At 38.6% G+C, this 12,194-nt stretch overlaps 1 protein-coding gene across 2 annotated transcripts in view; it reads right to left on the reverse strand.

The window, feature by feature from the left end:
* LOC114432536 (copine-8) overlaps positions 1 to 12,194 on the reverse strand; it is an 89,325-nt gene that overhangs the window by 13,932 nt on the left and 63,199 nt on the right. For both annotated transcript variants that reach the window (XR_003670285.1, XM_028400599.1), the window contains exons 14-19: positions 9,741 to 9,787; positions 8,777 to 8,958; positions 8,259 to 8,386; positions 5,828 to 5,930; positions 3,959 to 4,016; positions 3,731 to 3,804 (exon numbers count right to left, since the gene is read on the reverse strand). Coding sequence is in view for 1 of the 2 variants with exons in the window: in XM_028400599.1 (XP_028256400.1) it covers positions 3,731 to 3,804; positions 3,959 to 4,016; positions 5,828 to 5,930; positions 8,259 to 8,386; positions 8,777 to 8,958; positions 9,741 to 9,787 (592 nt within the window). In the remaining variant the exon portion in view is untranslated. The remainder of the gene's footprint in view (positions 1 to 3,730; positions 3,805 to 3,958; positions 4,017 to 5,827; positions 5,931 to 8,258; positions 8,387 to 8,776; positions 8,959 to 9,740; positions 9,788 to 12,194) is intronic.

Consider the following 12,194-nt stretch of genomic DNA (forward strand, 5'->3'; position numbering starts at 1 on the left):
AAAAGGCAAGAAGGCGCTCGGTATTGTAGGTCCAATCGGACATCTATGATGGATCAACCCAGTATTTCCAAGTGCTGCACACATTGTGATGTTTGCCCCTCTCTGTCCTGGCACTTCAGCTGTGGCCCTTTTACCAATAACATTCCGTCCTCGCTGACGCCAGATTGAACCCTCGTCCAGACATTACTTTGTTTGTCTTTTCATGTGTATGCTCCCAAAAACATCACTCCTTAAGTTCCTCCTTTATGTGTCAATTTCATTGAGGAATCCTCAGCACCTGCCTCTGCAATCCAGTCTATAATCAGCTGTGGTTGGCCCAGTCTATCCAACATAAATCAACTGTTTGTTGATTATCAGCTTATTTTTGAGCTGATGTGTTGTTTTTGAGCTGATATTGTTGCAGAAGTAGAGGTTTTATACTGTAGCTAAGGTTTGGAATGTTGTTTTTATTGTGGTGTGTTGTGTGCTAACATTTGTAAAAATGATTGAGTGTACATTGATCCAGTGTAGATTGAGTGCTGACACGCGTTTGTAATAGCCAGATTTGAAAATAGGTCTGAACGTATCCAGCTTAAAGACTATCCAGATACAATCCTACTCTAGCTGGATTAACTTTCTCCAGTGTGAACGGGGAGTATGGCACATCCAGTTGAAAACACTTCTTTCTCAGATGAGACCTTTTGACTACAGTGGTAGAAGTCTAACCTACATGCACTGATTCATACAGACACATCTAAGATCTGACAACACCTACATCCGTCTGCTACGACTCAAAACAAAGACTCACAATGATATCTTCTGGTGTTAGTAAATAAAGGTCGATTATACTCGGCAATACTGTATTATTTCATAAATGTGTATTGGTCCAGATGGTGGACAGGGTACCTCTATATAATGCATTTGGCACTACTGTACCAGCTAATGTTAGCGCTCCTCATGTGGTTTTTTATTGACTTTTTTTTGTAACTGAGTAAGCTAAATAAAATAGACAGCAGTCCTTTCAGCCAGTAGTAATATTGTCACCAGTTTGGAAGGAGATACAAGCTTTTGTCTACCTCTGTCTGAAAGTGCCTGCTTCTTAAATAAAGGAAATAATGAGTGGAAAGACAGTTTGTAAGGGAATAAGAGAAAGAGAGAGCAGAGAGCAATGAGGAAGAATAAAAAGGGGCAAAAGGGGAGGGATGAGGGTGAAATGCATAAAGAAAGAGAACTTCAAAGAAAGATGTCACATCATATATTCCCTGTTCTTGTTTGAGTACTTATGAACTGCAGGATCATTTTTGAGAAACTCTTCTCTGTAGGAAGTGGTGTTCCTACAGAGAAGAGAGTCTAGTCTAATTAAGACGCTGCAGATTCACTGAAATGAGCCTCTGCTGTCTGGTTGTCTGGTGAACAGAACGTGGCGAATATGAAACTATCTGCTCAACAAAACATAGAGAAATATGCAATCTCTAAGGTCACCGAGATGAGCAACAAATGTAGACATGAGAAAAGTGCAAATTAGCGCTGTCATGTTTTTACTGAGAATTCTAAGTAATGAAGTCGGCTGATGGCATTTGGGGCTGCTGGTGTGTGAAATTGAGCAGTCTGAAGCTTAAAGGGAGAATGTGAACACAGAGCCAGAAGCTACATACTGAGACCTATTTAGCTGTAGCAGATGTCTGGAATTACTGGGATCAAATATTAGACTGAAAATCTGCTGGTTCTTTTGTAGGTGCACTAGAAGCAGCCCGATATTAATTAACACATTTTTTAATTTGTTGCTTAAGGCCACAATTTTACACTCATTGATTATCAAATCTGTGAAAAATGCATGAAAAAACTATGAAAAAACAGAGAATGTTGAATGCGTGCAGAGCAGGAAGAGAGTGACAACCAGCCACTTATACGCGCAGGGGCACCTCGGAGGATTGGCTGATTTTTTTTAGCATTTTATAGCTTCCACAGATGATTCATATTCTTCGTTTTAAAGCGAAACTGCCGAACTAATCGGTTGCTATCGGATCGTAAAAAGAAGTTACACTAATTTAACAAAAAGTGCATCAGAATGAAATCTCCTACCCTACCTTTAAGTGACATTTAGTGGTGAGGCTGCACAGTGTGAGCAGCTGAAGCCCCTCCCTGAGCCCTCCTTTATATGTAGAAAACACCATGATATGATGATACTTGACCCCAAAAAGAAGCCCTGAAGTGACCTTATTATCCACACAAACAAGTTTCCAAGAATCCCTGGACACACGTTGTACACATTAGAACTTTCTATTTACGCCTCATCACCGCTGCCTCCTCTGCAATCCGCCTGCTGTGGTATTATCAAAAATCTTTTCCTCGTGTCACGTGTCTTAAACCTTCACGAGTTAGATTTTGTAGAGATAAACGAGGAAAGATTTGAGGCAGTTTTATTTACTTAATGAGCTGTTGTCACCTGCAATCACAAGATCATGTGAGAAGCCAATTTGCACTGGAAATCCTCGCTGTGGAAGGTAAGCCTCACAATGTCACTTGGGGTTATTAGTCTGCTGATAATGAGAGCCTGTAGGCAGAGCTGGTGTAATGTTGGTTTTTTGCACCCTCACCAGGTCATTTCTTCCTGGAACTTCGCTGCATGTGTGTACTTTAGCTTGTTAAAAAGCTAACTAACGAGCGCGCATCCAAGTGGCTCGGGGGAGGGGGGTATGTGACAGCGGCGGTGTAATGCTCATGTAGGAGGAAAACGTGACTTCACTAAAGTACTTCACATTTCCTGGCATTGATATGAAAAGTACTACTACTCACTGTGATGGTGTACTGCAGTACACACAGACATACAAATAAAAGGCAAAGAATGTGAGGAATAAATGGCTGAATGGCTTGTTGTAGGGATGGAACTGTGAGACTCTAAAAGTAGAATAAAAGGTGAACTCTGATGTGTATTTGATGTTATCATTTTACTTCTGTGCACTACACACATCCCTTCAACATGACTGACTGACTGCAGACCCCACAGTTTCCAGACTTTTTAGGCTGGACATCAGCACAGGGGTTAGGTGTGAGGGTCACTGTTTATCCACTTCAACAAGAAAGACAGACTAAAGAAAAGACAGACGAAGACAGCTAGAGAACATGTCATTATCTTTCTACATGTCTCTGTGTGTCTTGTCATCTGGGACCTGGTGCACCATTGAGGTTGAAATGACCAGCTGTCCAAAAGGGCCTTAGAAGCTGAGCTAACTCTTTGTTGTGGATTGGCAGAACTAAAACATCAAATAACAAATATTTAAAATCTTATTTCTCCAGTAAGATATGAAAATATATATAAATAATATATATAAAATACGTTGTTCACATGAAACAAAAAATTTTTTTTTTGGTGAACGTAAACTAAAAGAAAAGTTGAAACTATCACAACATTTACATATGTAGTTTCAACAAGAAACATGCTGTCTTTACTAAAAGAAAACATTAGCACATAGCAGCTTTAGAAAGCTTGATCATGAGACAATAATTTGAAGCTCAGTATTGGTGAAACTAATCAGCTTAGGCTCTGTTGTGGCAGAATGAAAGAAATTTAGCTTAATATTTTATGTAAAGACAGCCACAGTGACATGTTATCATGCTATCCTTGAGTTGAATTTAATTTAGTCACTGTTAAAGACATGGCTGCCCTACATAGGTTAAGCAGGCTAATTATTAATATTACTATTTTTTTCCAGCCATATCTTGTATAAGATCACATTTCAAATAAACATACCTGAACAATGTCCCTCTCTGCAAATCTTCCTCTGGATGAGATTCTGATTTCATCACCATCCAACTCAACCATGGCTGCAGAAAATAATAATTATTATTATTCCTACTTATTCTTACTGATCACAATAAATAAATCAAAAAATAATCAGATGACACTTGACTGATGAGGGACCAATAGCTAATGTAAGACTCTTCTATAATTTACTGAAAATAAAGATCTTAGACTTACCATCAAATTCTGCAGGTCCCACCCCCACAATGATGATTGACATCGGCAGACAGGAAGCCTTGAAGAAAAATAAAATGAGACTGTTAACTGTTACTTAAAAAAATCATTTTATTTAATGAGGAGAAGTCCTGAGCAGAGCTAGACTCATGTTCACATCTTGCAGCATGTATACAGTATGTGTGTGTGTCTCTGATGTGTGTATTCTGCTGCACCTCCTGGAGTGCTGCGTGGGTTGAGACATCACAGTCAATAATATTAGAGATGAGAGAATCAACAACACAGCCTGAATTCAATGACAGCTTACAAATGACATGTGTTTGTGTTGTGTGTGTGTGTGGGGGGGTATGTCCAAAAGGCACAGAGCGGTTATTAGAAAGAGGTGTGTGTGTGTGTGTGTGTGTGTGTGTTCAGTGTATTCGAGTAATGTTTTGACCTTAGGCTTCCCGGAGATGGATGATCTTATTAAGACATCTTATGTCAACATGTTATCTTTATTTTCTTTGCTTCCCTCAGTATGGATTCTCTTTAGGCCTTTTCCCCCACATGTCTCCCCCCTTCTCTCCCCATGTCCTTCATAACGTTTTATTTCTCCTTGAGATGGATCACCGGCTTCACAAAAATGGCTGCGACTCACTGTTCATTTTGTTTGCATTCTACGTGGCTCTCCAGCCTTTCCTCAGGAGGATGCTATGACTTGACAGTGATGGAGAGGACGGAATGAGGGTGAATAACATGCTGTCAGAAGTGAGAGCAGCTCAGCAAACACTAACAAATACCAGTATTAAAGGCACCCGAGTTGCATTATATTTCTGTTAGCAATATAAGAAATGAATCAAACATTTGAAATGTCCATTAACAGCCACATATTGTCTGTTTGTTCTATAACTGCTGGTGCTGGTAGATTAACAACAATAAGTGATTTTTTTCCATGCAGTGATTCCTTTGTTAACGCATTTATAAGCTGGCAGCGATCTACTAATTAGGCAACAAAGACAGAGCTGTTTTCCAGCTTTCATTTAAAGACTTATGTTCTGAAACACCAAAGAAGGGCATGCATTTAAAAAAGATTCCTGTTTGCTCAGATGTAATTAGTTGTCAGGTCATGACAGTTGTGCTCATTAGCATACAGTTTTGTATTAATTGCAAATGTCATGGAGATGCTTTCTTCTTACTTATTCTTGTAATGTAGCTTTTTACACACAGAATCAAGAGTGGAAGATGTTTTTTAGATCCTAAAGCAAAATGAAAAAAATCATCGAATCAAATGTATCCTTGCGTGGTTTAGTACATTTGACAATGTAGCAAGCCATAGTTCATATGCTTTCTAACAGAGTTTAATGAACAAATCAGCAGAGAGATATTGTTGAGAAAATGGCACATCGTTGGGAGAAAGGCTGACCTACAGTCACTTTGTCAACTCACTTGAAATGACACAATAAATTGAAGCAACCCACCAGATCATATCTGTAAGGGAGTAATGATCACAAGAAATCATTAACCAAGTCTAAGACAAGGAGCCAACAGCTCTGGCTTTTAATCCGTGTCTGTGATTCTATAGTGTATGTAGCTTAGTTTGGCCAATGATTGGGAGGTGGAGATGAATGAGTAGGAGGAAGAAGAACAGCTCAGAAAGCTCATTAAAAAATGGAAGAAAAGAACACGAACGGTTCATTTTTGGAACCGAGAAATAAGTTGAAAAATTGTGAAGAAGAAGTGTGAGCTATGAACACGATCATGTTCTCTGAATCCCTGTGAACTGAACTTTGGGCTTCCACGACACTGCAAGTGCAGTTATCCATGATACCATTAAACACACAAGTATGCAACAGATACTTCTCAAAACAATGTGACATTTAAACTTGTCCTTACGTTGACAATAGACTCCTTGGTCTGGGCCATGTCTGAGATGACGCCATCTGTAATGATGAGGAGCACAAAGTACTGAGAGCCATCCTTCACAGAGGCTGCATACCTGTGGAAAAACACACACAAACATTAATTTTTCTGTCCTGCTTCAGTATAAAAACCTCAGAACTCTGCATGCATGCTCAGCTTGAAAGGTCTTGTCAAAGTTACACCAAACATCAAAGTGACAAACAAAAAAAAAAAATAAAATCTGATGGTCCTTAAATGCATCATGTGTGATGTATAGTAAGGCAAATTTAAAAAGGAGGAAATTTCATTACAATGTTTTTATTCTACAAGGAAAAAAGAAAGGAACAAACATGTAAATGATCTTATATCTGTAGGATGTGTGACCTCTTTGTGTCAGTTCTACAGATATGACTTTAGGTTTCTCCTGCGATTTGACACTGACCTTTCCCGTGTGAGTTGTGAGCTGTCAGAGATATTTACACAGTGAAATTACTTTGGTGGCTTTGTGTGTGTGTGTGAGTGTGTGTGCATCTATATATCCCCTCCACCCGGATGATGACTGATATTTAAGCATCTCTCACTGTAGGTGATCACGACTTCATAGATAGAGAAACACTGAGATGTAGCAAAATGAGAGGAGAACGGCAGAAAGCCGGGCGAGAACAGACAAAATAATACTAATTACTGAGCTGCATGTGGGGGTGGAGTACAACATAAAGGAGATGAAAAATGGGGGTGGTCAATAAACAGAAAAGCGAAGGAGAAGGTGTGATGTAGAGGCTGGGATTGCAGATAAAGGATGAGGAAAGACAGCGTGATGATAATAGCCTGTACTCTGTAACAAACTGTAAGGAGGCTTAAATTTGACAAATAGGCAATACATTTGTAGAAAGATGCTTTTTTCAGTTTTAAAAGTTTTAATGAGGTTCAGGGGGATTGATTATGACAATTTGTGAAGTTAACGACTGTAGGTTGACTAATGAAGGTGAGAGGCATCTGAAAAATTGTAAAAGTATTCAGATCCTTTTATAACAAATAAGCCTTATTTACAGTAAAAAGTCCAGAATCATTTCTCAGAGGTCTACAGAGTGTTCATGTTTACAGAAATGTGTTAGTATTTGAATTTTAGTTTAGTTGAAGTGATGTTTGCTTTGAGGAAAAAGAGACAGAAATATATATGTTAAATGTGAAGGATGAATGTTAGCTCAGTAAAGACCAGAGGTAGGGAAAGCCCGTGGAGGAATCAAAACACCACCCACAGCTCTACAGCGCAGTAATTAAAGGGAAATTATTATGCTAATTTGCAGCTCTTTATTTTTATTCTGGGACTTCACTTGCATGATTCACAGATCAAAAAATACATATTTATATATCTACTTTCGGCCCTTTACTCTGCTCATCAGTTTGTCAACTGAACCCGACTTACATTTACTGAGTACACTATATGATCTTACGTGGGTGATGTGAATATAATGTGAATATGGAAGGTTCTGCACTCACAGACATTTACAGAGTTCAGCTGCAAATGTATAGCTAATCTTAATAACCCCAAATCATAAGAATTTCTGGCACTATAGTGAATTATATATTGGGATATATTAGTAACAAACTAACTGGAGAATATATCTATTGATCAGCTTTACCTGAGTCATTAATTTAAAATTTTAGTCCTAACCATGCTTGTTTTTTTGTTTACAGGTTTTATAGAAAGCTAAGTTAATCAGTTGCAGTCAGAAGTGTGTGTGTGTCAAACACAAAGTGCAGAAACACCGTCTTATCAAAATGCAAATTAAGCATACTTCCCAGAATATTCGAGCAATTAAACAAATAAAAAATAAACAGGAAATTGTAATTAATTTGATGTGGAAAAAATCTTATTCAACAAAAAGGGATGATGGTGACATTACAGGATGAATAAATAAACTGTTGAATGTGTAATATAAGATCTGAGTAAATTATCATCTTCATATGAAGTAACCTGATGAGAGACATCAGTTGAGTACATCTTTAATTACATATTTGCATGAATAGTTTCTTAATAACTTTTTTTTTTGAGGGCCTCGTCTGAAGCTTGCACGGACTCTCTGCAGCATAAATTATCTTCTCATCGACAGATGCAAACAAACATGCAATGAGCTCTGTTTGTGCCCCAAGTTTTTCTCTGCCTATCCTCTCAAACTCTTGTTAGCTACCTGGCAACACTTGCTTCGCAGAACTCATTACATAAAACCTGACAACACATGTTGAGCATCAGTTGCTGGGTGCAATGTACCGAGCGTTTTTTCACACATACTCAAATGATCTGAAGTTCATTATATAAGCAGTGATATCCAATATGTAAGTGTAGAACAGAAATGAAAACTTCAAAGCAAAAATGTGTAAACCCTTCCACTCTTTATATTAAACCTCTGCGTGCATCTGTTACCTGGCCACATGGTTGACGACAGGGGAGAAGTTAGTGGGTCCGTAGAGTTGCACTGACTTCAGACTCTGGTAATAAGCTTCCATCACTCCCTCAATTCCTGCACAATATGGGTTCTGAGGGTTCCCATTCTACAGAAGAAAGGAGAGGTGAAGACACAATTACTTCCAGCAGCAATAAATTAGGTGAAATCAATAAAATTACTTTACTTAATTATTGGTTTTGTTTTGAACTATAAATTCAACAAGTAGGGTACACTGACCATGCCCCTTATATCATGTCACTTGTGAAAGCAAAATTTATTTCAGGACTGTACTTTAGACTGGATTTGTTTTAGCTAGATCTACCTTAGAGTTTTAGGTTAGTTTCAACTTAGCTTAAATGCAGTATGGTTTACCTAACCTGACGTGCTGGATGGTTTGTTACACAGAGCTACTGTCAAACACACTACAGATCTTCTGTTTAAATGTCTACTAATTCCTCCTCATGCTTCTCCACTCATCTCTCACTTGTCTTCTTACCAAGGCAAACTCATGGGACACCCGTCCATCAGGAGGCAGTTTGGCTCCAAAGCCAAGCGCAGGGAACATCTTATCGCTGTCGTAGTCCTGAATGATTTCACCTACTGCCTTCAGGGCCATGGAGTAGGTATTCAGCTGGTAGGGACTCATGTAGTGAAGTGAGGTGGGCTGGGCTGGGTTACCTGTTGACAGAGGGAGAACGCAGATTTATAGTGACATATCACATGTATGTCTTGAAAACGTTGTTTAGTGATGCAACAAGTTTGACTTGTAACATTTATAATTAAGAGTCAGGAATGTGGGTTTTGTAGATACCTTTTTAACTGGTGCAAAATCCCTGACCAGGTCCCTCCATCCATCAGTGTGAGAGTTGAGTGGGCTTAATGGCACTTTGTGAGAGCCACAATCACAATGATACTTGAATTCTAAATGATGTGTTCAGTGCAATTTGCAGCTCAGTGAAAACAACCGTTTAATACAAATCAGTCATAGCTGCACAGATAGAGCTAAACCAGTTGCTAAGTACACTAATGCAGTGCTAATATGAAGCTTATTTTGACCTCTCAGTGTCTAACTACTCATATCACTGCCGACAGCACTCAAGTGGGTATTGAGATTTTAGTGATAAGCTGATAAGATCAAGTACACCTTGGCCTCAATCACATTTTTTCTGCATCCACTGGCTGAAAGCTGGTATTTGACCTAATAGGATTTGGCTCAATTTTCACTGCCTGTCCTATTACGACTAAGCTCAAGGGTAGATGGATAACACAGTCCTTAATCAAAGCCATCATAGCGTGTTCTCACACGCTGCTTTAGCTGCCAGGTGTGATGGAGAGGGCCATTAGGAAACGCTTGATTCCCTATCTGCATATATTTGAATAAACGTTGCCTAGGCACTTTGTGTGTGTGTTTTTGTGCGCACAGCACAAGTGTGTATATGTGTGTTTACAAAAGGGCTTACCATTTGACGCTGTAAAATCAATGGCCACGGTGAAGTTAATCTGAGTCCTGGGAAGAAAAAACAAGATTCAATAATCAGCAAATCATAAGCAAGGTGCTATAATTCATCTTCAGAGGGACATAAAAGTTAGAAACATATTGAGATATTTTTTATCACTTGTTGCTTGTGCTCAAAGCCTTGGATTAATTCTACATATATATATATATATATATACATACATACATATACATATATATATATATATATATGTATGTATGTATATATACACACACACACACACACACACACATATATATATATATATATATATATATATGTAGAAATAAACACACACACTCACACATACACTTCATACAGTTTTTTCATTAGGTACCTTTTATCTGAGGATAGAACTAAAGGAATACAGTTTATGGCTAAATCTGTGTTAAAGTCATTTTAAAGTCATTACCAAGATTGTGTTATTATAATCCAAGAGCTTATATGGTAGGCTTTACTATGCTGTTGATATGGTACAGGATGTACAAACCTGCTAACAAACTGAACTTTAAAGCACTTCATCTCATGCTCCGCTTTTTGCAATTTGTGACCAAAGACAGGCAAACAAAAGATAGCAATGATGAAAGAGAAGCATGATCAGAGACAGAGATGCAACACGACAGGGACAAACAACACACCCAGCATGAGAAAGTGGCATGTCTCTCTCCATCAAAACATTTCCTGACTTGTTAACCTGCAGGAGCAGGATGTGGTTAAGTGCTCTGTAGGCCTGACAGCTTTTTCACACCAATCCTCACCCACTGCCACACACACACAAACAGGCACAAAAGCCCCTCTGTCTACCTTACACACATCTCTAGTGTCAAACAGCCAGTAGCTCATCATCTTTGTCACCTCGGCAGGCCATGTGAAGTACAGGCACTGTGCCATCCAGAGGGGACAGAAAAAGAGCGGGGGGCGGGGAGGGAAAAGTTCATGACACATTTAATGATCCACCCACGTGGTTGGTGTTTCTAGAATGCAGGTGAAGCAGAATGCCTGAGGTGTAGAGCTGTCCTGTCCTGTTCAGATTCTAGCAGCTTGAAAAATGGGAGGAATTAACAGTGGGGGAAAGAAACACATGCTTTACACTAACAGAGCACACAGGATTTCACATTTATACTTACTCACTGTTCTATTGTGGCAGAAGTTCTTTGCTTGTTGAATTAGTATCTACAGTATATTTTAATGTAATGTAAACTGCCAAGTAGTCCTCATGGGGCACTACAGGTCAAAATGTGTTATTAATATATGTGTCCAAGAGTTTAAAGCAAGGTCACTGAACTCATAGCTGAACTGAGGAACCCACTCAGAGGAGTGCTTTGATTAAAACTCAGAGTCTTGGTTGCTCAAGACTACTAAAGTTCTTCAAATTCCCCTCTATCTATGAGAATTTATGCAAATTTGTCAATAGTTCCTTCATTACTAATGGCATTCCAGATGGCCTCTGTTGTGCTTATTGTGCGTTCATGTGATCCCTGGATGGTCTAATTTTGCGATTTTGGTTTTATGCATGTGGAATGTGGAACCACTGCTACTACAATATAGATATGTTTTCATTTTTCTAGCATAATAATGAAAACTAAATGATATATTTCATGACATAATAAATTTACCATAAATAAATAAATATTCAGGATTTGTAGTTTCAACAGGCACATTTATGTTATTGTCTCCAGTTAGAAAAATTTACTGTGTTGCTGTGCTTCTAAGTTAAACCTGTGTGGGTGTTAGCATGGCTGCATGTTTATCAAGAAGCTGCCATTTTTACAGGTTTTTGGCACCATCTTATTATTTAAAAGGTGCATCTCTTCAAATCTTAAACATTACAGCTTTAATATTGGAAATCACATTTTTCCATTCATTACACACTTCCATGGTTCATCTACCAGTAAAAAATGTCTTCAGCTCTTAATTGTCTTCCCCTTATTAAAAGGATAAGAGCACTCCACAGTGACTTTTAGAAGTGACAAATTGTGAATGACAGGGTTAATAATGTGGTGATTTATTTTTTCCAAGATAATGAAAACGTGTAGAAAAACATCCTAAAGTAGCTTTTCCAGGGGACAGCTGCAAGGACAACACTAAGGGGCAGAGATGGAGTGATTTCTGGTCCAGTTCCCCAGTGCTGGCAAAGACAAGCTTCAAAACGGCAAAGTGGGAAAAGACACGGAGGAGAATCCATGATTAAACAAGTCACTGCCAAACTTCAGCACAAGAACACAACAATTGTCAGTGTTAAGTTAGATGAGACAGAACCGGGGGAGAGAGCTTCCAAATAGGAGGTATTGGCAGAGCTCTTTTCAGAATTGATCGTAGCAATGTGATATCATCACATCTGACAGTGATTATTTTGGCTCTGTAGCATTGTAAAATGTTTTGTCATTAGAAGGGCATGTTTAAAGTCAGAGTTTGTGG

The sequence above is a fragment of the Parambassis ranga genome, chromosome 2, assembly GCF_900634625.1.
Source record: "Parambassis ranga chromosome 2, fParRan2.1, whole genome shotgun sequence".
NCBI lineage: Eukaryota > Metazoa > Chordata > Actinopteri > Ambassidae > Parambassis > Parambassis ranga.